At 29.0% G+C, this 26363-nt stretch overlaps 4 protein-coding genes and 1 non-coding gene across 5 annotated transcripts; 1 reads left to right on the forward strand and 4 right to left on the reverse strand.

Moving 5' to 3' along the window:
* Positions 1–414: 414 nt before the first annotated feature.
* On the reverse strand, positions 415–4084 carry LOC124819977 (oxoglutarate-dependent flavonoid 7-O-demethylase 1-like). Its single transcript, XM_088098411.1, has 4 exons — positions 3799–4084; positions 3177–3424; positions 1836–2160; positions 415–883 (listed from the first exon to the last, which is right to left on the reverse strand). Exons 1-4 carry the CDS (start codon positions 4042–4044, stop codon positions 617–619), a joined length of 1086 nt encoding a protein of 361 aa, XP_087954537.1. The 5' UTR covers positions 4045–4084; the 3' UTR covers positions 415–616.
* Positions 4085–7922: 3838 nt separating this feature from the next.
* On the forward strand, positions 7923–7995 carry TRNAR-UCU (transfer RNA arginine (anticodon UCU)). Its single transcript has one exon. It is a non-coding gene; the product is annotated as a tRNA-Arg (tRNA).
* Positions 7996–8615: 620 nt separating this feature from the next.
* On the reverse strand, positions 8616–11550 carry LOC124819976 (oxoglutarate-dependent flavonoid 7-O-demethylase 1-like). The gene is made up of 4 exons (XM_047291593.2): positions 11208–11550; positions 10892–11136; positions 9649–9973; positions 8616–9039 (listed from the first exon to the last, which is right to left on the reverse strand). Exons 1-4 carry the CDS (start codon positions 11439–11441, stop codon positions 8767–8769), a joined length of 1077 nt encoding a protein of 358 aa, XP_047147549.1. The 5' UTR covers positions 11442–11550; the 3' UTR covers positions 8616–8766.
* Positions 11551–14610: 3060 nt separating this feature from the next.
* LOC148193364 (GEM-like protein 4) lies at positions 14611–15954 on the reverse strand. Its single transcript, XM_088099047.1, has 4 exons — positions 15687–15954; positions 15460–15540; positions 15029–15303; positions 14611–14931 (listed from the first exon to the last, which is right to left on the reverse strand). Exons 1-4 carry the CDS (start codon positions 15823–15825, stop codon positions 14752–14754), a joined length of 675 nt encoding a protein of 224 aa, XP_087955173.1. The 5' UTR covers positions 15826–15954; the 3' UTR covers positions 14611–14751.
* A 6082-nt stretch (positions 15955–22036) lies between these two features.
* LOC124829383 (GEM-like protein 7) lies at positions 22037–23819 on the reverse strand. The gene is made up of 4 exons (XM_047302883.2): positions 23684–23819; positions 23518–23595; positions 23137–23411; positions 22037–22635 (listed from the first exon to the last, which is right to left on the reverse strand). Exons 1-4 carry the CDS (start codon positions 23817–23819, stop codon positions 22444–22446), a joined length of 681 nt encoding a protein of 226 aa, XP_047158839.2. The 3' UTR covers positions 22037–22443.
* Between the last annotated feature and the right edge of the window lie 2544 nt (positions 23820–26363).

Consider the following 26363-nt stretch of genomic DNA (forward strand, 5'->3'; position numbering starts at 1 on the left):
TTTTATTCTCTTTATTATCCAAGTTCTTATTTATTTAGTCTTATATCCTTTTATTAAGACTTTGTTCACTCTCAATATATATTTGAATATATCTCTCATCACTAAACAATAATTTAGAGGACTAGAGACAGTTTTAGGTAGGGAAGGAAGAAAAAGAAATTAGAGTTTTAATGAAAGCATATAAAAAAAATTAGGCTTAATACCCTATTTTGTCCCCAGTTTCGCTCGACAATGTCAAATTAGTCAATTCTTTAAAACGTGCGTTAATTATTTTTCTCTCTCTTCTATTAACGCCGTTTGTACGGATTTAACGGAAGGGATTTCATTGATATAAATTTTATTAAGTAGGGACGCAATTGCCGCACGTTTTAAAGGATTGACTAATTTGAGCGAAACTGTGGACAAAATAGGGTATTAAGCCAAAAAATTATTTCTTGTGACATGGAAAATTCAGACTTCCCATCATCTACTCATCAATGTACTTGCTTGAATGCAAATCTTGCAACGAATAACTACACATATTGAATTGAACCAAAGTCAATATATATAATTACCATGTCTCGAAGGTTTACTTAATTATTATTATCACATTTCCATTATCAACTCCACAAGCTAGCTAGTATTTGATGTTCTCACTATTGATCCTCAAAACATTGTTTATGAATGATTTGCCTTGATGCTCAGGCGAAAGGTAGCCCTTGTAGAAATCTGCTACCCCAATTGTTTTGAATAATGCTGGTGTTTCTGGAGTTACAAGAGAAGGTGCTGGACCTATGTTTCCATTCCATTCAGCACCACTGAATGTAGCTATGCTGAACCTTTCTTTCATTGAGTTCACCACTGCTCGATGCTCGATGCTCTTATATATCCCGTTTGTCACCACCTGTTAAACCATATACACATAGTAAAGGCAATAAAATTATAAAGAATTTTCAAGTTTATGAATCTTTATTAGTCTTAATTCACAACAATTTAAAATACAAAATAATAAGCTTTTTTATACATTTTGTGTTAAGACGTAAATTTTAAGTTTAACTCAATTTCAAAATTTGATTTGTAAAACAAGGTTTGCATTCATTTTATATTATGAATTAATCGATTGATTCGATAGCGGATGAAATAATAGGTCCAACAAATATTAAATTTCGCTAGAATAGATTATAATACATAACTTTAATACCATATTAAAAAGTTGATTTTAAACCCGATTTAACTTTACAGAACCATTTGTAAAGTAAAATTTACTTTCATTTTATATTATGAATTGAACTTATCTCTAGTCGACATAAAACTTTTAACAATGTGTATCACGATTTAATTACCATGCATATACTTTGTGTTAAAGATGTAAATTTTAAATCTAACTCAACTTTATAAAATCGGCTTGTAAAATGAGATTTGTATTTGTTTTATATTATGAATTGATCGAGTTGTTTGCAGGTGAAACAATAAGTTTAATAAACCTTAAATTTTATTAAGATAGACTCTAACACATTATTCTGATACCATGTTAAGAAGTGGATTTTAAACTCATCTTAATCTTACAAAACTGTTTGTAAAGTGATGTTTACATTCAATTTATATTATGAATTAACATTATCTTTAGTTGACGTGTAATACGTATTTTCAATATATTGGATCAAGATTCAACTAACATGCATACATCGATCCACTAAATAAGGTTAGGAAATTGATAGTATGTAAGTGGAGGGAATCCTTACTTTATAAATTACTTTTGTAAAAATAAATTAAACTAATGTATATTGCTAATAGTTTAGTTTTGGTGCAGAATGATGGATGGAAAGGTATGTGTAGTGTAAATTTGAATGACTTACCTCCAAAACATCTCCAATAAAAACCATGAAAGCATTTGGGAGGGGATGAACAGGAAGCCATGTTCCATCTTTTTTGAGTTGGAGGCCTTCAACTTCATTGCCCTGGAGAAGGATGGTGAGTGCAGAAGCATCAGTGTGAGATTTTAGGCCAAGAACATTTTCTGGTTGGGGACATGGAGGATAGTAATTTATCCTTATTGCTTGTCCTGCTTCCCCTATTGACTCTTTCATTTCCTTTCCTCCTATATCAAGTGCTTCTCCAATAACACCATACAACTTCATGGCAAGCTCTCTCATCTCCTTGCAATACACCTCTAAATTCTCCCTGCAATGTTCAGCTTTATCTTATCAATGTTATTTTCAAAGAGATCAACTCATACATACATTTTATGTTAAGTTCAATAACACTAAATCATGGTCCACAATTGTAATTCTGATCAAGCATCACTGTGATTTTCATTTGGATACTATTATTTTGGCACTTAACAAATTTTCATATACATTTTACATCTATTATTTTACCCTTTCATTTTTTTTCTTTATAATATAAAAATTGACTTTTTTTAATGAGCAAAACATTCCTAAAAATGAGTTATCAAGTGATGCTTGGTAAAAAAATATATTTCCCTTTTTATTTACGCAAATTATTATATATAGTACATTTATATGACCAAGTATCAAAATAATAAAGGTGATCATATTCAATTCTATATTTTAACTTGTATTGCAAAGATCTTAAAATGTCTTTTAATGAGATTATTTTACTTTAAGATATCCTATTATATCACGTATTTTTAAGTCCTTTATGCTTGATAAGTTGTATAAGAATTACACTTTTTATATGATGAAATATTATTTGATTGTCTCCAAAATTATTATACAAATTTTATTTTATTTTTAAATTGAATTATAAAGTGTTTTATTTTCATACTTTATAAAATCTATGTAAAATATATTTTTTAACATATGACATGTGAATGTTATCTTAAAATATACTATAAAATTCTGATTGTTACATGGATAACAATCCATGTGTTGTGTCATTTTTGGAGAGGATAATGACTTTCATATGTTGTAGAAACTAAATATTTCATAATTTAGTTTAGAAAATAAAACACAATTGAAAAACATATTTAATTTTAATTTAATTATAAAAAATACTTTTTACTTTTCTATTTAGTACAGGACTAATACATTGCAAACATATCAAAATTTAATTTAAATACGAAACACGAGTTTTTATAACATTTTGGATATGAAAAATATATCCAATCCTTAATTAGTTTAATTATTATAATAAAATAAGTGATTAAGAAAGGAGAAAAATATATTAAAGAGGACCTGAAAGGTAGGGGTAGATTAGGAAATAGGTGGGGCTTCCTTAAGTAAGATGGAAGAGTTAAAATGTAGAAGCCATCCACCCAATCGGACGGTTCATCTTTAGGCTTGGAAATCATTTGCCCAAATCCCTCCATATCTCCCTCTCTTTGCCAAAGCTTTTTCTTATCTTCCATTGAAAGATTGAACAGTTCTTCAGCTCCTCTCTTTACATCTTCCACCACTTCCATGTCAATTCCATGATTAATAACCTGTTTTACAACATCACAATTATCAAAACTTTTATAATCTTCTACGTGCATATATATATTATTAACGAACAGTTCTCCCTCTTACACCTTCAAAATCTTTATATTACTCTTTTCTGACGGTCGATCATTCAGTAAGAAAATAACCATTGAGCAAAGAAATAAGGCTATGCTGAATTAAAAGGAAGTAAATTGACATTGATATTGTGGTTCTTAAACAACTCAGAAGCACATGCATATTACTGTTGAGCAGTGTCTTGGTGTAATTACAGTGAATTAAAAGGGAGTAAATTGACATTGATAATGATGGCATATTAGGTTTAATATGATTATAAGAAGAGAAGAAGGAAAAGAGAGAATAATATTGAGATAGGAACCTGAAAGAAACCCCATTGTTTGCATGCAAGGTGTAGGTTCTCCAGTTCAGGAGGCTTGAGTTCTTGAGGCAAGAACAACTTAGCTAGGTCAATGACAGGGATCTGATCAGACAGAGAGTGTGTGTTAAATAAAATTGGAGGGTCAATATTTGGAAGAACATATCTCTCTGGAACTTTGCTCAGTGCCTCCTTTGCTAGTTCTTTTACAGAAGGGTTTGATCCAATCTCTGCTATTTCTGCTTCCATAAGGCTATACTGAATGTTCCCTTCTCTCTCTTCAAGACAAGAGAATGATGCCAAATATATGTGTCGATGTAGCTATATATATATATATATATTTACACATTATTAGCCATTTCTTTTAAAAAATTAGTAACACTTTCTTTTGTCTTTAAGTATTGCGATGACTTTTAACCTAATGGGTTGACTTCATACTTAACCTTGTGAGTTGGAAAATAATAACAAGAGAATCAAATGAAAAATATGAAATAGATAATTTTTTATGCAGTATTAATTGATTTTAATTAAAATTACACGTTGATCATTCTCAAGATTAATTAAAAGAACTGAAATCAAGAAATTCAAATTGTGTATATGTGATGAAGAAAAATGGAATTAGGGTAATTTTGTTTTATTTATTGAAAGGACAGTTTAGGCTTAGCTATGATCCGTTGACCCCAAATTTAATTATGAGAATAATAATGAAATTAGGGATTCATGGCAAATAAAAGGGTAGAAAATGTATTATTGTGATTATGAATTCTTCTGCAAATGGCTTAGCTGGGGTGGCTTGTTTTCAGGCGCAGCCATGGGAACATTTGCGGAAGAAACGCATTTTCTACGCTGTGTTCCAATCACATGGCTTCAAATTTATGTCATATATATAGCTGGAAAAAAAATGCCTTTTATTAATTTGTAATAATAAAATATCTTAAGTTGGAATATAATTTAATATAATAATGTAAATCTTTCTGTTTTCTCTTTTCTTATCTCTATTTCTAGTTTATTTTTTTTTTCTCATGTTTTGAATAAAAGTTCGACCAACCGTTTTAAGTAACCTCTATTAATGTTTATGACATTATCTAAGTAATTAAAATCTCTAATAAAAAAACTTCTAAATCATACTGCGTTAGTTAACTCGTCAAGGTGTTACTTTAAATGTAGTTGATTTGTTGAATTATGATAATACTTTTCTTAAGCGTGATAATAGTCAAATATTAACGTATTTAATTATATAAGTGAAAATACATGTGCGTTTTATTTTTCTTTAAAATTATTACTGTTTTTATTATTATAATTATAAATAAATGTGAATAGTTTTCATTTATTTTGTAAGAAATTTTTTTTAGTTTAAAAATATTAAGTTAAAAGAAAGCAATCAAATTAGAAAAAGTAATTAAATTTAAAGAAACAGTCATTTAAAAGATAAAATTAATAAAATAATTATTTTAATTTAATTTTTTTTCATTTAAAATATAAAATTGGAAAATAAATGTAGACGGGAGAATTCTTTGTATATAGAGAAATATAGAATTTAATTGGATAAAATAACACTAATGATTTTCTACGTTACTAGCTACGTGTTCAATAGTAGATTATCATGTATAGAATTCAATCGTACATTATTTATCATGAAAGGAAGGATTTTAATAAAAGAAAGCAATTGATAAAACATATATTATAATAAAATATTATATTAGTGACAGAGAAATTTACATTTTTGTGTCCGTCATGACTGGTTTGTTTAGTTTTTCTTTTCCTTTATCAAAACCTTTATAAAAAAAATTCACTATAAATTTAAAAATTTAATAGTCAGTATTAGTGCTAAAAATAAAATTTGGTAATTAATATTTATTCTTATTATGAGAAATAAACCTTCTATTCCATTACTTGGGTGTGCTATGACAGAAAAGAACAAATTTCTCATATTGTATTCTTGAAGTGATAAACAAGGCAGAATAAATAATCATGATAAATTACACTAATCTTATTTTAAAAAATAAATTATTATTTGTGAACAACTAATTTTGGAGCATACTCTTCCTTGTCAATATCTGTTTTCATTAATTATTTTCGTTGTTGTAAGGAATGACATCTGCCATATTTAAGCACAATTTTTTTTCTTATTAAAAGCAACAACAAAAATATAAATTTATGTTATTATATTATATAATAATTAAAAAAGGAGTACAACGCTTATTAATCGTACAAGTTGTTGAACAGAAAGTTAAACAACGTAAATAAACTACAGTTTTCTAGTTTGACAAGTTTGTGCTTACGTTTCAATCACAAAAATCTTGTCCAACGTTGTTGAGTGCTGCCAACCATTTTCTTCCACAAGTTGAAGATTTGAAAATGAGAAATTAATAAAATCAGTCAAATTAATAAAATAAAAAATGGGTATAAGTTAATTACGTTTTTCCAAAAAAAAATTAACAATATTTTTTTAAGTGATGATGGTTAGCATATGTTTCTATCACATAATATATATTTACTTTCACATTAATTATATTTTTATTTTTATCATGATATTTTTTTGAAATGTACATATTTTGATTATCTTTTTAATGGTTGAAATAAGGGAAAGGAAAAAAAATATTTATCTAACCCAATATCTTCTTGATCTGTAATATATCAACTTTTGGAAGTGTTTCCATCAAACAACTCCATTTAAACTGAATAGCCTTCACCGTTGTCAATTTTATAACTAATGCATTTTTTATATAATGATTGTAACACTTAAACTATTATATAAATATTTGTATTTGTTATTTAATTAAAAATTAGGAATATTCTTTTAAAGAATATATATATATATATATATATATATATAATAATTCGTTCTCTATTATAAAAACATACATTTTGTATAATTTTAATCTATAAATATCCTAGTCTAGAATCATATTATAAATATCGAGATATTAATCCATTATATAAATACTTATACTTTCTTACCTTTCATAGGTAGTGTCGTAAAATGATAATTTTGTAACATCTCATTTGATAATATATAACTATTGAATAAAACATTATAAATCTTATACAACCCAGATAAAAGTCATATAAAATATTAATAGAATTATCCATATTAATAACTATAATAACATACTATATGTACTAAACATTAGACACTACATAAATTTTTCAAAAGAAAAGAAACTCCTATACAAGTAGCTCGCTAAAATTAAACAAATCCATTACATCATCACTTTCCACTAAAGACATATCATCACCTAATTCGTCATCTACTCACATCGTGAGATGATTATTGTAATAGTAATAACAAAACAACAAAGACAAAGACATGGTAAGCCAGTATGCAAAAGAAACATAATAAGACGATTAAATCATATCAAATACATGTTCAACATTTATAAACTACTAACTAATAAAAACATACATAACAATTGACTCTAAACTCAATTATCTAGATACATGTCATTGACACATGGCTTCATTGTAGGTGTGCACTTGTAGTACTATTTATCCTTTGTAGAGTCATAAATACAGGGGTTATCACATACCACTCACAAGGTTAGTCTCTTCACTTCTAAGACCAAAAATCTAGGATTAAGAACTTCTATCATTCTCTCCTCCAACTCATTCCTTTCTATATGAGTTGAATGGTTGATAGTATATCACGATACCTTCTTTCTGAACTTTCATATGTCAAAGCATACATTAAAGATCAACATCAAATAGAATTTCTCCTTGAAATTCTTTCAATAACAATACCACATAAAATCATAATAAATATCCCCATCTTCATACATATAATTATGTTACTCATAAGCATAACCAATGATGATACAAATCAATACCAAACATCTAAAAAGAAGAAATGAAACTAGTATATAGACTCACATTCAACCCGAAACCTCTTGCACAAAAATAACACTTAACGCCTAACTTTTCACAACTCATATTAAACACTAAACTAAAAACAACTTATCAAATTCTATTTTATTGTTTTCTCTCTTATTCTATATATGTAGCGACACAAAACTTAAAAATATTACATAAATTCTTTTATCATTTAGTTTAAAAAAAAAAGACATATTAGATATAGATTATTTTAACTTTTGGTTTATATATTAACTAAGTACACAACTTACAACATAGCGCCCATGGCCTAATGGATAAGGCGCTTGACTTCTAATCAAGCGATTGTGGGTTCGAGTCCCACTGGGCGTGTTTCTTTTGTGTTTTTAATCGAGTAAATTTCCTTTTTATTCATCTTCTATATCTCTCTGTAACTGTTCAATTGTTCTATCACTAAAACCAAATTATAGTACTACATGGGTAAAAATTATTTGAGTTATAGACGATTTTAACCTGTTAGTAACTTTTTACTATATCATGGGTAAAAAATTATATTCATTATAAATCATCAACTTTTATTTTTAAATTTTCATCCATAAGAAAATTTGCATTTTACTCTTCCCTTAAAATTCTATATATCTATATCACCTTATTTTACTTTTCAAAATACTTTTCTATCAATAGAATGAAAAAAAGTATTAGAGAGGAAAAGAGTAAATAAAATTATTAGATCCAATAATTAGTCAAAGTTTATAGTACTTTTTCAAATTTCTTTCTCTAGAGTTCTTTAATGCCCTCTTTCTACTATAGTTAAGTTGTTCTAAACTCTCTTTTGGCTTAAAAGTAAAAGGTGAATATTTTTACAGCAGCAAATGAAACACTTTTAAAAATAACTTGTATGTAAACTAATTTTAATTTACAGAATGTTAATTTAATTATTTTTATAATTTTTTATGAAGAAAATTGTCCATGCATAAATTAAGGATGGTAGGTCTCACAAGAAACATTTAATAACTCTTCTTAGTTCCAATATTCTTGGCATATAAGATTCTAACTTCCTATCACATAACAACTACTTGTATCTACTTCAATCCATATCTTGTATTTAAGTATGTTTCCCTGAATGAAAGAAGGAAATTGAATCTAAGTAGGAGTTAGGTGATTTTGGATCTTGAGAACATTATTTATATATGATTTAGGTTTGCCAAAATGCTGGGGTGAAAGGTATCCCTTGTAGAAATCTGCAACCCCAATTGTTTTGAACAAAGGTGGTGTTTGTGGAGTGACAAGAGTTGGTGCTGGACCTATGCTATCACTCCACCCTGGACCATAGAATGTAGCTATGGAGACTCTCTCTTTCTCAGAGTTAACCACTGCTCGATGCATCCTGCTCCTATATATTCCATTTGTCATTACCTGTAAAACCATGCATAGCTTAGGCTTCAAAACACAATTTATGATTCATGTTAATCTCATGTCAATAATGTTAACCTAAGAAGTGGACTTTAAACCTAACTCAACTCTACGAACTGGTTTGTAAGAAGTTTTGTACTCGTTTATATATTATAAATTGACTTTATTTCTAATTGATGTGAGACTTCCAACATACCCTTATGTCGAGTATATATCGTGAAGCTAGACATATGTGGTCTGATAACGACCCGATAGCGGGTAGAAAAATATGTCCAATAAACATCGTTAGGATAGATTCTAACCTGACTCTAATACCATGTTAAGAAGTGAACTTTAAGCTTAACTCAACTCTACAAAACCGATACTAAATCTATATAAAAATGAGTTAATTAAGATTGAGTGATACTTGACTCAACTATAAATAAGATTTAGTTTAAGGATGAAGTTGAATAATGAGATAACCCAACCCAATAAACACACGTACTAATAAAGATTTTGAAAAGAAAGCCACAAATCTTTGCTCTAAAACGAATATATCAAAGGAATATGTCACAATAATGTGATTAAGATTAAAAAATAAATAAAATTGGCAATGAAAGTTGAATTAGTTACCTCCATAACATCTCCAAGACTAATGATGAAAGCATTTGGGAGGGGTTGAATAGGAAGCCATGTTCCATCTTTGTTTATTTGAAGGCCTTGAACTTCATTGGCTTGGAGAAGAATGGTGAGGGCAGATCCATCAGTGTGAGGTTTTAGGCCAAGGACAGTTTCTGGTTGGGGACAAGGAGGATAATAATTTATCCTTATTGATTGCCCTCCTTCACCTAATGACTCCTTAATATCCCTTACTTCAATACCTAGTGCTTTTCCTATAAGGACAAAGATCTTGATGCCAAGCTCTCTCATCTTTATACAATAATCCTCTAAATTTTCCCTGTACAACCATTGTCATCAAATGATTTTAAATATAATTAACCCAGGAATTAATTATATTTACTTTACTTCTCCCGCCTCTCAATCATTCCAAACCAAGGTAATAATAAACTTTTACATAACTAATCTTAACAATTAAAATTTATTTATTTTAGAGTTAAACATGTTTTTGTTTTCTAAATTGAGATGAAATTAGAATTGAATTTTTAAATTTTTTTTTGAATTTTTTGGTCTCTTGAAAATAAATGGATACAGTTTTTTTAACTTAATTACTTTTTTAACTTAATTTTTGATGTGTCAAATGTGTTTTTCAACTAATATTGAAGCGAAAATGTGTCAAAGCGAAAATGTGTCAAATGGTATAAACAACTCAAATACTAACATAATACGTGTTTGACATTTAAAACAATTAACGTTATTGAATTAAAATGATTATATCTATTCATTTATAAAGTTTGGAGATCAAAATATATCAAAGTTTCAAATAAAAACGATTACAATTTTGCATTGAAGTTCTAACAATAAAAACAAATTTAACCCTTTATTTTATGTGTTTATCACACTTAATAACTTTATATTACTTATGAGTTAAGATTTAAAACAAACAATATCTTGAATGATATGAAAAGTGATTGACTTTAAAGATGTCATTTAGCGAACTTCGATTCAAAACATTAACGTTTACAATAAAGTCGATAATGAAGTTCTAAAATAATCATCGATCTCTTTAAGTCTTCTATTGAACTTTTATTCCCTTTGAATCTTAACTAAGAATTTATTTTTTACTATGTTCAATCATTTTATATAATTATTTATACAGTTTTTAGTCTCTGACTTTTAAACAATATATAAAACCGTTCTGAGTGGTAAGAAAATTTTATAATAATGATAATCAATAATTAAGAAAAAGAGAGAGAACCTGAATGGCAGTGGTATGTTAGGGAAAAGGTGTTGCTTCCTTAAATGAGTTGGAAGTGTAAGAATGTAAAACAAATCTACCCAGTCTGATGAACCTTCTTTTGAACCCAGCGTTCCACCAAACCCTTCCATATCTCCTGGTTTTTGCCAAAGCTTTTTTTTCTCTTCCATTGAAAGCTTGAACAGTTCTTCAGCACCTCGCTTCACATCTTCCACCAATTTCATGCCAACTCCATGATTAACCAGCTGGATTACATAGCCACAATTTATTTATAGACATTGAAATGAAAAGGGAGGGAAGAGATGAAGATGGTAACCTGAAAAAAACCCCATTGTTTGCATGCAAGGTGAAGCTTTTGAAGTTCAGAACCCTTCACTTCTTCAGACAGCAACTTGTTTAGGTCAATGACAGGAAGCTGTGGCAGAGAGTCTGTGTTAAATGAGATTGAAGGGTGAATTTCTGGTTGAAAGTATCTCTCTGTGGTTGCTATTTCTTTCACAGATTCAGTGAGAAGAGAAGATCCCAGCTTTGGTTCTTCTGGTTCCATCATCACAGATCCCTAGACTCAGATGGCTTCTCTCTGATCTCAATGTTTAAGACTTTAATGGGAGAGATTTTTCAAAGACATGAGTCCGATAGACGAGGCTTTTCGTCTTTTGTTGACCACATCAATGGATATAAGAAACAAACGTCAATGTAGCTTATTCAATGGGTAGTCAATTATTAATTTAGTTTTATTCAAACGAATGGAAAATAAGATCATTGTATATTTGTAGTTATTTTTCATGAATTATATCATCTTAATATTAAGTTCTATTTCAAATAATAATTTGATATTAAATCATCAACTATTTTATAATATTTAGAAAGTTTAGGAATTAATTTATACTTTTTATAAACTCAAAATCTAAATCAAATTTAATCTTGTTTTGATTTTTCATTCATTAATAAACCTAATTATCATTTAAAAGAAAGCAGTTCATTTCATTTCGACTTATTAGCTATCACTATAATTTTTTTTTAAATAATTACCCATTTTAGTGAAGGAAAATAATTATTAAGATCAATTTAAATATTAATTTATAAACTAAAGATTATCGGTAACTAAAATAATTATCTAAATTATCACTAATATTAGTTATTAAAGTTCTTACTATTAAAGAAATTAGTTTTTACATTAGTTTGTAACTAAAAAATTGGTATTTAAATATTTTTTATTTCTTCAAATTTTACTACTAAAAAAGTGTTATTTAGTGGAGGTTTTTCTTTTCAATTTGCGGGGTTTTACTCTCCGTAAAGTAATTTTCGGGGGTTTTCAAACCGTTACAGTTTGAATTGTCACAACCTATCTGCGAGAGTTTTTTGCGACCCCTAATATCATATTCAATTTGCGGATGTTTTTCTACGAGGATAAAAACCTCCTCTATTCCTGACTATTATTTTGTGGGAGTTTTTAACCTCCTTTATTTTCAACTGTTTGATTATGAAAAGTACTTGTATTTTTTACATTATTTTTTGAGATTAATATATGCTATTCAATTTAACAATTATGTTGTAGAAGTTGTTGCCTCCCTCATTTGTATTACTTAGTTTGAAGTTTATTACTTTATTTTGCTATTTAATTTACGTTATCGATTGAGTTGTTTATATTTTTGGGTCAAAAATATTTATTTGTAACAATATTAAAACATATTAATTGAACAAAAGACATCACAAATTCATATAATTCCATTGTCAAAATCATTATATTAACATAAAAGCAACTTAAAATAAAACCCATCCTGACAACTTAATCAATAAATACTCAAAATTCATAATAAACTAGATATAATTTTATCTTAAAAAATATTATAAACTCTCTAAATATTACTTCGATCATAATTGTTTTATATCCAAAGGACACTCGAGCTTATTTATAACTTTCCCAACTAACTTCCTTTAGATGATTTTTTTTAGTGCAAGGAGACATTTTATAAATTTAAAATCATGAATTAATCTAATATTCGAGTTAGATTGATTTAAATACGGAATATTATTTAATAATAATACTTGAATAAATAATTTTAATATTTAATTCATTTGTTTAATAAATTATCTTGATACTTTAATTTTTAATTAATATTTTTATAATAATATTTGATAAAATAGGTAAGCACGTTGCACTCTTATAATATAAAATAATACGTTCACTCCTTCTTGTTATTGTACTGTAATAAATGTATAACATTTTAAATTTATGATATTGTCTGTACTCTTTGAATGGAGGTGTGGAATAACATGAAATAAAATGTTGCTAAATATGGGCGAAGATGTTAGTATAATTAACTTCTTTGCACATGGTTTGTTGGGTGGCTTATTTTCCGGAACAACAAGGAATAGTACACGTGGCATTTTCTTCCTTGCACGTAACTTGTTCCATGCACATGGGTGTCTGTCTGAGGGGTTATGAATTTTTTGTGATGGCCCACCGAATAGTAGTTTTATTAATTAGCTTATTTATGGTGATCACGTGATTGTCTAAAAGAAAAATATTCCATATATGATCTTTGTATTTTACCCATTAATATTATTTATTTGAGCCAAACAAAGTTGTAGGACGGTAAATGTTAAGAGGTCGACTAATTAAATTTTATAAAACCCTCTTACAATGTTAAATAATTTAATTATAGTTATAGTTCTGATATCATATTATGACTTTAAATCTAACATAATTTTACAAAATTAATTTAAAATGAAATTTGTATTTATATATTATAGACTTTAAATCTAATATAATTTTACAAAATTAATTTAAAATGAAATTTGTATTTATATATTATAGATTTATTTTTAATCGATATGAGACTCAACTATAATATAGTCAAAGAGAAGTTAAAACATTTGACAAGGACATCTCTAACGAAAGTTTCCTTCTATATCCCTTGAGTGATATTAAGAAGTAGATTCTCAAAGTTAGAAATTAGATGTACTATGAAACTATGAGAGTGGTAAAAGCCTTCGTCCATGTGGGTTGAATTTTAGTTTCATTAAGAAATTTTGTGAGAATACTGAAACGAAAGTATTACATGCTTTAAACACTTTTCCGTGTGGGAAATGACAAAGAGGGAAGTAACACATCCTTCTTAATACCTGAGTATTACCCAAAAAGTTTTTGTTGTATCCTATAAATTTCCACAATATACTATGAATAAGTTCTTAAAAATAATCATTCACATATATTGTGAAACCGATCTTGTTCATGTTCTCAATCATCATCTACTACACTTACTTCAAAGTATGTAAATTTGATGTTTATTTTATTTTGTAAAATTTATAGATTAGAACGTGAATGTTTACATGTTAACAAATTGTATCGTTTAATTTTGCAGAGTCTGTGTTTAAAGTATAATGCTGTTGAAATTTCAAAAAATTGCGTTATGTATTACATTAAATAAATTTTAAATTTCTGTTTGAGATTATAATTAAAATTGAGTACTCTCTTTCCATGCAGGTGAAGTAGGTTCAGTTCTTAACAGGGTGTTGTCTTTTAGACTCTTTGTCCTCTCTTTCCATGCAACCAAACACCTCTTAAAATAGTTACTTGAAATTACAAGCTTGAGCATGCTAATCTGTTATATCATGGGGTGATCTATCAGCAGCTAAAACAGGATAATATACTTTTTTATGGCGTGGTTAGTTGCTTAAAATTCTAATTTCAGATTGTGAAACTTGCGAAATCGTATAGAATCTAAGTGTATAGACAAGGGAAGAATTGAAGAAACATTTTACTTTTTGTGAACATGATTATGTACAAAGTCTGTTTGTACTGGTGATTGGCCTTTTGAGGCTATTAGAGAGAGTAAAGTAAAATTCTACTCTTCCTATTTTCTCGCTTGAGAGATAGCCTGCCTCAGGTATTTGAAAGCTTGCTGATAATTTAAGAAACCCAAAAACCAGAAGTCGAAGTTGTCCACTGTAACTATTTCTATGTACTTTTGTGAAGGCTTCTTCACATGATGACTTTGGTTAACACACCTTATCTTTTCAAGTGGGATCAAAACCTGCAATCATAATCATAAATATAGTTTTCAAATTTCATGTTAGAAAACATTAAGAGAAACATATATATCAGTGTGTGTATGTATTTGTGTGTGTTACCTTGTAATGCATTCTGATCAAATGACCATTGGAAGAATATGCCTTGATTGATCTCTCACTGCAAAAGGCAACTTTATCAGTGGATATGAATAACAGTCCTGCTAGAGGACCAGATGTGGTTGATATGTAACACTGAGATGCTTTTAGCAGTTTCTCTCCATTTTTTACACTGAATAGTTGCATGAACACTTTTTCCACTCCTCCAACTTGAAGAATTCTAGTTCCTAAGCTTAGTTTTCCTTTTACTGTATCAGTTATTCTTGGCCCAAGTTTCACTGCACATCACCAAAACATTATCATAAAACTGCAACTTTATTGAGTAACTATGTATATATATATATATATATATATATATATATATATATACACACACACACACACACACTAAGCTCTTCCTGAATTAAAAGGATATGTATAAAAAGAAAACATACCATGTTCTCTGAGTCCAGTTGCAAAGCTGTTGGTTTTTCTCCCAAGCTTGTTCACCCTGTTAAGAACTGAACCTACTTCACCTGAAAAATTAAACAATAAATTAGTGTTTTTAATATGATCATACACCTTCATTGAAGGCTTGATCAAGTAAAAAACTTTTCTTTCATTTTGTAACTAAAGAATTGATCAAAGAACCATATAATAAATGATATATATAATATCTCACCTTGTTTTGAGGTTGTTGTAGATGTGTTGTATTGGGTAGCAGGATCAGGTAAGTATCTGTGTTGTGATTTTTTATCACCCAGGTATGCTGCTGAAGAGAATGGAAATCCAATTAGCATCTCTTGAAGAAAGGCTGCCATGATATCTAACCTTAAATTAGATCTCTTCTTCTGTGATCTTCAATTAGATATACCAAGTTTGGTGGATGAGGCCTTGTGGTCAGAAGATGTATATATATAGCAATGAAAACATGGAAGATGAATCTTGAGCTTTTTTTCAGATGAGTCATATGCTTGTCACATGAAAAATAAAGGGAAAATGGTTATTCTGTGGTTGGAGATAACTTTTTGCGCTTACTTTTATCACAAAATGAATGTCATGCTAAAGGTCCTCGTCAACATTAACAAAAAGAAAGATCATTACCAAAAGTTGATATAATGAGTATGATAAATATGGTAACTTCTTAGTGAGCAAGGCTTGATGATGATGGCATTAATGATTATTTATTGATTATGAAAATGAAAATAAATAGGTACAACAGTTAGAATATTGAGGTCGGTTAAGCTGATTAGTCGGTTCCTTTTAGGGCAATCATGCTTTATTCAAAATTATAATGAAATGATCTCTTCAAAAGCTCTTTGCCATAAAATATATTAAAGGGGAAGCTTTTTGTGAATAGTAATAAGCTTTCTCACAATATATTTGGGAACATGTCATGTTTAGTTTGAATATTTTATGACATATACCAGACATAATACGATGTATTAATTACTTTTCTGGTATAAATTTCTTGTGTGTGGCCGTCATAAATGAGCTTTTCGTGCTGGCAAGTTAGCTTTCTGATGCCATACAAATATGCTATCTCAACCATTAAGATATCAAATCTAGAGGAAAACCATGAAAAGAAAAAGGAAAACACTCCACTGTTTGTATGAAAAAGACACTAACACAAATATTTTTGACTTATTTTTTATGTGAGAACTCCGACGTTATATAACTAGTGATATTAAATTCACATTGAAGTTAGAATTTGATGTTCAAAGACGTTGGCCTTTAATTCAACCGACGTCCCATAACAACGGTTGTTAAGTCACACCAAAGTCCAATTAGGACCCATTTCATCATTATATTAAAATTGGGCAGAATTCACGTTTATGCATTAACAAATGTCAATGGAGGTTGGTCTAGTTTGACGTCTTTGATGTTTATTAATGCACAAATGATAATTGTTGTCTTTTTTTTAAATATTTTATTTCTATTTATAATTAAAAGTTTAGAAGAAAATCTAACAACTCAATAAAATCTCTCAACATATATTATATATTAAAACTAAAACTAAAACCATTAAATGTTAAGAAAATAGCAAATCTAATTTTAAAGTTTAAAAGAACATTTAAAAGAACGTTGAGATAAAAGATAAGAAAAGCTAAAAGTTACTAAAGCTTGACACGATACAAGATACTAAACTATAATTATTTATATTTTTAATAAATTAAAAAAAATTGAACTATTTAATATAATATTTAAACGTTTAAGAGTTCAATTTTAAAAAACTGAACTTATATCAATAATTAACTAGTAACTTAATTTTGTATTGAAAGATTAAACATACTATTACATAAATAATTATTTTCCATACTCTTACGTATTTTATAACCTTATTGTAAGCATTGAAAGATTATGAACTTAAATAATTATTTACAAACAATATTAATAAAAATCAAGACACTACCGTTTCAATTCGGATATAAATTACAGGTTAATTCACTTAACAAATTCAGTTGATGCTTAAATTTAATTGTTAAAAGTTCACTGTGCTTCGTATTAATTTTTTTTATAATCTTAATTATTCACCAATTAAGATAATGAATAAATTAGACAAATAAAGTAGATATTTTTCTTCAAATACTATTTATTTTATTATTTTAAATATAAAACAATATCTATATCATTTTATTATTTTATTTGTAAAATAATATCTTTAAATTTACCATTTTATTATTTTAAATATAAAATAAATAATATTTTAAATAATATCTTTTTCAATTTCACAATTTAAAGTTTGTAATTATATATTTTATTTACGGCTTTTTTAAATTGACAGTATGTTTATGTTTGAATGCCAGTATACTTATTTTTAGATACCGCTTTTTGAAACTGAGAGCATTACTCACCGCTTTTTAACAATATGTTTATGTTTGAATAATGTAAGTCCAATTTTTTAAAATTTAACTCTAAAACAATGCAGTTTGGATATTATATTAACAAGTTTTTTAGTTTATTATAATACAATTAATTATAGTTTAGTATAATTTAGTTAATTTTGTTCAATCTTAAACGTTACCTTTTAAGTATCTTAAATGATATAAGAGTGTTTAATTAGTGTCTTGACCGTCTAGATTAAGGGTTAAACACTATAGGAAATTCTAACAGAGTTTAATTTATTTATAAACTAACTTTAATTTTTGGATTTTTCTCTCCCTAAAAGTCTCCTTGAAAGATCTAGTGTTTCTTATTATCTTTTGGTAATGTTTTTAAAAACACTTTCGATAAAAGAAACAAAAGGATAAAATATTTCTAGATGAATTGAAAATTAGTTTATATCCAAATTAAATAAATATTTTGAGAGAAATTAACATGAAAAATATCTCTTAAATTAAATCATATATAAATTAATATGAATTTAAAAAAAAACTTTTTAAAAGATGTTTCCCGAAAGGTTTTTGCATACATAGTTGTTGAAGATTTGGTAATTCTTGAGTGAGTTAAGGAAACATGCACATGCTATTAGGCATGCTATAAGAACATAGTGTGGTAGGGGAGTGAGTAAAGACACTCTTGTTTCAACAAAAACGGAATGCCACATCGTTCCAACATCACCCTTGTGCCCCACGACATGTGAACGGAGTTTGTGTTTTCAAATGAAGCCAAGGTTGCTCAAGAAGATACTAGAAGGAATGTAATGCTTTTAGAAAATAATTACAAAATGAAAACACAATAATACCATTATTAGTATTCATCTATTCACTTTTATTGAACTTAAGCCAAATAAACTAATGATATAACTATCTAGTTAAACCATGTTATATTAAATAAAGGGTACTGTTCATTGTTATCTCTATTGTATTTCTTTTATAAAATTCTAAAGTGGTTAAAAAGCTTACTTTTTATAGAGTAATCTCTTTTGGAGATGAAAGAAGATGAGAAAAAAATAAATAATTTGGGTTAGCGGGAAAAAACAATATCTTAGCTTTCTTTCTTTCTCTTTTTGGAAAGAAAAGGAAGTAAGAAATGTTATAAAAAGGTTTAATACCTATTTTGGTCCCTCTTTTTGGAGGGTTTGTTTAAAGTTGTCCTCCTTTTTTTCAAAAGTTCACTAACATCCTACTTCTCGCAAAAACAGTTTAAGTGGATCCTTTTTGCTTACGGCGTTAAAAAACTAACGGCAAAGTTGCTCTGCTGGCCAAAATTAAATGACATGTCCAATTAATCTAATTAGTTGGCAAGTTCAGCTAATAAGAGACTGCCACGTGGCAGTCCCCTTTCCACCCAAACCCTAATTCCCTTTTCCCCTTTACGCCTTATACTGCTGCTGTTTTGGAGTACCGGGTTGTTATTCACGATCCATTGGAAGTGTCTGTTGATGAAAAGAAGTGGCATAATGTAAATGGTCACGCTGTTGTGGATGCTCAACATCCAGTCAGGACATAAATTCCTATGCGTGTGCAGAGCAAATGTGGCTGTGCGTAAGGAGCTTCACACTCCTGCATCTGATCGATCTTGTACTCATTTGGAATTTGAGATTTCAGGAACTGGAGTTGCGTAAGTATTTGCTTGTGAGAATAAATCTGCGGTGATACACACTTGTTTATATAATTTCCTACATTTTCCATGTTCTTATGCCTGTTTCATTACACAGATATGAAACAGGGGACCATGTTGGTGTTTACTGTGAGAATTTGTCTGAAACTGTGGAAGATGCATTAAGGTTAATAGGGCGCGGCGTAGTAGCGTAGAGGGGAAAAGGGAATTAGGGTTTGGGTGGAAAGGGGACTGTCACGTGGCAGTCTCTTATTAGCTGAACTTGCCACCTAATTGGATTAATTGGACATGTCACTTAATTTTGGCCAGCAGAGCAACTTTGCCGTTAGATTTTAACGCCGTAAGCAAAAAGGATCCACTTAAACTGTTTTTGCGAGAAGTAGGATGTTAGTGAACTTTTGAAAAAAAGGAGGACAACTTTGAACAAACCCTACAAAAAGAGGGACCAAAATAGGTATTAAACCTTATAAAAACTATGTCGTTACATTGATATTGCAAAATATCTAGTGTTGGTTTTTGACTGTGCATGTTCCGCAATACTCGGTGGAATGATGCAGCTTCAAGTCTCGTGCTTCCATCAAAAGCGGAAGAATCTTTCTGAGCTTGGACCGCAAGCTTCTTGCCTCCAATATTAACTTCCCGCAAGGCTCGCTGCAACGTTATAATTTGCTTCAACGTTCTTTATTTTATTAAAAAATCATTTATTTTAATAGAAGATATTTTAGGTGTTTTGGATAGTGGGCCTGATCCATGAACTCTATAAATAGAGCACTTTCATCCTTTCCAAATCACATCTTTTTTCACACTCTTCTCTTCCTCTCATATTCTAATAATTCTTTTGTTTTCTCTCTTGTCTTTTATTCCTTAAAATATTCTGGGTTTATTTATTCTCTCTAAGAGATCCTTGCTAGTTCTGAGATCCTCAGAAATTCTGAGAAGTTTCTGTTGTATCCTGGGGGGCTTGCGCAATACACCGCGGATAAGTCCTTAAGGACAGTGATCTACACGCCTCAGGAAATATATTGTTCGTGATCTTTATTCTATTTTTGTCAGCTTTTACAACAATAAAAAAATAAATTGAGTTAGTTATGAAAAAATATATTATCTAAAAGAGTTATGGATGGAGGAGTTTCACGTAGCAATGATTAATTAAAAAAGTTTATGAAAAAGACGAAGATGTGATTTTCAAAAAGAGAATGGGTCACTATGGTGAAGAGTGTTGCATTTAAATATAGAGAATGAAGAAATATAATAGGGATGTAGATGATAATAATAATTTGGTGAACGATATCAAGAATGTGAGTGGAGTGATGAATCACAAGTGGTATTTTGACTAGATGGTACATAGAAGGGTGGGAAACGAGAAGAAAATGTCCATCTAAGAACATTCATTTTAGGTGCTAGCAACAACATTAACACCAAATTTTGCTTCTCTAAATTATCCACAATAGCAACGTTCTATTCAATCACAATGATTGGAAGTGATTGGAGTGGAAGGTGTGTGTTGAAAGAGGAAGTGGAAGGTGTGCCCTTAGTGTTAATGGAAGGTGTGTCCCTAGTGTGCCCCTTTCAAAGTGTGCCCTTAGTTTAGGGATTTATATTGGGTACAAACAAAGTCTCACATCGGATAAAATTAGAGATGAACATGAATTTATATACAGATAAAATACTTCCATTGATAAGAGGTTTAGATATTCTAAGTTTACTACTAATCGTATCACATAGATTAAAATGGTGAAAATTTGAAAGAGATTTGTACATCAAACTTTAGTGAATAGATGCATTAATTATTTTTACAACTCAAAATGAGTTGTAATCCGCGAGCTAACCCGGCCCACCATGGATTTGAGCCGAGTTAGGTTTGAAAAAAATGTAATTTTTTATGCGGATTATTATAAATAGATAAGTGGTACAAAAAATATGAAAAACTTATTTGTTCGTCTTTTGTGCTTGTTTTTAGATTACGTTTGGATTGTATGATATTTTTTATTTATTTTAAATTGTCTTTGGAGTTTAACATCATTTTAAAGTGAAATTTATTTAGATTTGAATTAAAAAAAATTATAATTTTTTAAATTTAAAAAACTTATAATTAGGTGAGTGAACGAGTCAACCCGTTTAACCCACTAATCTGTGGTGGGTCAGATCATGTTCGAATTTTTTCAGTTCGCTAATAAGTGAGCCTGATTGGGTTAACTCTCGTTAATGGAATTGAGGATTTCGAATTACATGTTTAATACGAATGTAAATCATCTAAAAGACGTTGTGTGATAATTACAACATGAATTAGGAATGAAATTGAGGATTTCGATACCTTGTCATTGAAGATGTGATTTCAGCCAACAATTAAAAACATTGTTATCCATTAACATGACTATAAAATTCATTTTGTCATCCTCCTCGGAAAATACAAGACCACATTGCAATATCATTTTCGAAGTTAAAACCTTGTGCGTTTACCAATGTAGAAGACTGATTTGAACCAAATATGATCTCCAAAAAAAGTATTATTACATGACATTTTGGGCCATTGAATCACTAAATTAAATTGTACAATAAAATTTTAAATAGAAAAGTATATAGTTATGTCGATGTATATTGTTTTTTAATACATTTATTGCTTTATTATTATTGAAATATACATGTGCAACAATACACTTGGTGTAATCTACCAATTATAATAGACCAAAATATAGCTTTAATTAGGGAAGTTTGCTTCATTAACTTCCACATGATTTATGCATATACTATGCTCATTCTTCTCATTACTTATATATTTCATTCTATATATATACATGCATCCTCTGTCTTCTGCACTGCGTGACCACCTCTCCTTTCAGCATTTAGGCTCTCATATGAAGCTATGTTCTTCCTTATTGCATTCTCTTATATTTCAATGCTTGTCATGAAGACATATTCAAAGTAAGCCTTGCTCTTCAGCCACAATGGGTTGCTTTAGCTTGAGAAATCGCCTTCTCAAGATAATTGATAGTTTTCTGGTATTTTAAGAAACCCAGAAACCAAAACTCAAAATTGTCTTCTGTAAAAATCTCTAAATACTTCTGTGTTGGCTTCTCAACATTCCTACTTGGCTTCATGTACTTAATCCTCTTCAGGGGAATCGAAACCTGTGAAAAGACATAATCATTTTCGAATGTAGATAATGTCAATGCTATATTTCGATTTATGAAGGAAAAGACTGAGACATTTATTTATTTATTTTTCTTTATCATGTCTTTAATTATAGCTACCAAAAACTTGAGGTCAATGAGATTTCGACTCTCCAAATTTAAGAAAAAAATATATATTTTAACCCTTCAAAGTTTAACGTGGAATAAAAAAAAAGTTGAGATTATACAAGAGGAAAACTTAGAGTAATTGTCTTAGTATTTTGGGTAAAAATAATGTCAATCCTTACATTTTCTATAATATTCTTCTAAAAATCCATCAGAAACTTTCTAAAAAAATTAAATATATTTTTCTTATTTATTAATCGCTACGTGTCGAAAAATGATAAGTGAAAGTGACATCTAAAAATAAAAGATATGATAGAACAAAAAGAGAGATATAAAGAGAAATATATAGAGAGAGAGGTTAGGTGTTAAGAATAAAGATGATCGTTTTATGACCTTATAACGGAGCCTGCACGAGTGGCCTTTACTAGAAAATACTTTGATTGATCTCTCAGTGCAGAAGGAAACCTTGTCAGTGGAAATGAAGAGAAGACCTGCTAAAGGGCCTGATGTGGTTGACAGATAGCACTGTGAAGCTTTCAAGAGTTTCTCTCCATTTCTCACAGTGAAAAAATGGTTGAACACTTTCTTCACTCCACCAACCTGAACAATTTCAGCACCCAGACTCAACTTTCCCATAACAGTCTCACTTATAGTTGGCCCCAGTCTCACTGAAAGTTAATCAATGTCAAAATGTCAAAATGCTTCAAAGCTAGAATCTACTGTGTAATTAACCTCTGCCACCTTGTAAGTGCATGCATGTTTAATTTTACTCACCGTGTTCAAGTACTTCTCGCGAAAAGCTATCAACTTTCCTTCCAATAACAAGCTTGTTTATGAGAGAATATATTCTACCTGAAACATAATGTTCATCAGACCATTGCACATGATAAAATTTAACGTTGTACATGTGGGTTAATTAAGAAAAGAAGGTTTTATGTACTTTGCTTTGGTGTTGTGGTTGACAAACGGCATTCATTGGCAGGGTGATGATCAGGTAAGTAGTATCTGCTGAATGAGTTTTTGAGTTGATCACAGATAGCTACGCTGAGCGGAGTTCCAAGAAGTGTGGTGTTCATGGCTAAAATCTGTAATTTTGACTCTATTCAGAAGAGGTATTTAAAGAGATTAATATTTTCACTTTTTCTTTGGTTACATCATCAAATGTGATCATATATGGAAACAACTGGCATTGCACCTTCACGATGGTATAAGAGCCACGTGGACTGGTTAATTGGTTGCTTTTAGGGAAAAATATGCTACAGAAAAATCCATGTCATCTTTTAATCTCTATGGTTTTTTTTAAAGGAGTTGCTTTTGAAATTTAGAGAGAGGTTGTGTACCTTAATGAGCAAGTTTCCATTGTGGTTGATCAATTGACCAATATATTTTAGGAATATATTAATTAATTAATTAAAATTTTAAGAAATTAGTTATTTATTTCCATGCATGATTCTCAAACCCTTAACTATTCCACAAGCTGAATAGTGAATTTTCAATTTATCTTTCAATATTAAATTCAGGTTAATCAGTGTATCTAAAGTGTGTGTGTGTGTATATATATATTTGATAGTTTTGGGTTTGAAGTTTGTTAAGATTGTTTTTTTACAATATATGTCAGATGATTTAGAGAAGAAAATATATTTAAATTGTTTATAGAATCGATTGGTAAATAATGTGTAATTATTAAATGTATTGGAATTATCACTTATAATTTGTTGTATATTTTAAAGTAAAATATTATATTTTCATTATTAACCTGATCTCTGTCCTTGGATTATGAAATATTGCAAGTTTTAATATATAAATAGACGAAAACTTTGTGATTTTTCGGCATTATTTTTTGTTTTATTTTTCAGATTTAATATTGTGGATTTATACATATTTTATTAATTTGTTTGTATCTATGAGTTTTGATATTTAATTTTGATATTTTAGGGAGGTGTAAAGTGGAAAGAAAATATTGAAGTGATGAAAAAAAGTGGAGCTATTATGTTGTACACTTTTTTAATTACTCTTTGCTTAATAGGGTTGTTAGATTAGAAGGGCTTATTAATGTGAGAAGATGTTGCATGATGAAAGCTTTTTCCAGCTGGAATTTTCAAACTTTTATATGCTACCGTTCTTTAAATTCTCTAACGATAAGATAACAAAAAGTAATGATAAAATGATCTTTATTAGAGTGCACAACTTATTACAACTTTCATTCATCAACCTTTCTTAGTCATGCCCATCTGCTAAGTATATATACATATATCTAAATATATTAACCTTACTTATATTTTGATTCATTATAATGTGATATATTTGTTTAAGAACACTTCTATGGGAAAAAAGCAAATTTCTATACTAATAAACCAATGACCAATAATGTAAGAGAATTTAACGGTACCCAACACTTTATTCTTATTACAAAATAAATAAATAAATATATATATATATATATATATATATATATATATATATATATATAGACAATTACAGTAAGATAACCTTATAATTATTCTAATTATAAGTTTTTTGTATTTATTGTAAAGGGATTTTGGCCAGGTATTCCTTTGTTAACTTTTTGCTTTTCTACTTTAGGGAATGGCTTGTTTCATAATCTGATTAATTTCAATTGGCTTTGCACTTTCTACAATATACCACTAGAATATGCGAAGTGAACAACAGTTGGATTTGCTAATCATCACTTGATTGCATATTATTCATACCAATTCCAATCATTTGAGAGAAGGTTGCTATTTTCATACTCTTTTTATTCTTCCACCTAGCTAGCCATTTTTTAATTATAAAAAAACACCCTTTTTAAAAAAATTGTTTATTGTTACGTAAATTTTTTATGTTGTGACGTAAAAATATTTGCCTCGAAGCGTTAAAAAATAATGATAATTTATGATGAAATAACATGTGAAAAAAATGAGACGCCTATTTTTAACATAATTGTAAATGTGTTGTCACAAAATTAAATACAAATATTATAAAAAATAGCTAATTCTCATAAATTGAAGTGGGATAAAAGACATTACATGCAAAGGAAATATTATATGGTTTAGAGCAGGATAACAAGCCATTTAAGCTAGGGTGTTGGTGTTTCATAAATAAGAGTTTGTATAGCAGTTCTCATCCTGCACCTCGATCACCTTTTTCTCCCTACATCTTTCATTTTACACTTTTGCTCTTTATTTACTAAAAATCAAACAAAAATTAATGATTACTTAATGATTTCTCAACGTATAAATATTAAATATAATTGTTACTGTACATGCACCCTTTCACGGTTATTTTTCTGACTTTCATTTTTCACTCCTTCAGTTCTTCAGTGCACTGTTGTATGTTTTCTCTGGTTGTGCTTGGTAGTGTTGTGAACAATAATAGTGGAGGAAGAAAAGAATGGTGGTGGTGCTGTGGAGAGTGGAAGAGGAAGAAGGCAACTAAAGTTACATGTTAGTATATTATTTTTAAAGTAAACACCTAAACCTCAAGGAGTAAACACGTAAACCACCGTTGGAGATGCGGTTAACAGTGGCGCAGTTGGAACATCGATTAAAGGAGGCTGAAATTTGATTTTCGGCTCACCCCAATCGGACTTCGAAATGCGGTTTAGGGGTGTCGCACTTTCA

This window comes from Vigna umbellata, chromosome 9, assembly GCF_029865625.1.
Source record: "Vigna umbellata cultivar VRB3 chromosome 9, Vumbellata_1.0, whole genome shotgun sequence".
Lineage (NCBI taxonomy): Eukaryota > Viridiplantae > Streptophyta > Magnoliopsida > Fabales > Fabaceae > Vigna > Vigna umbellata.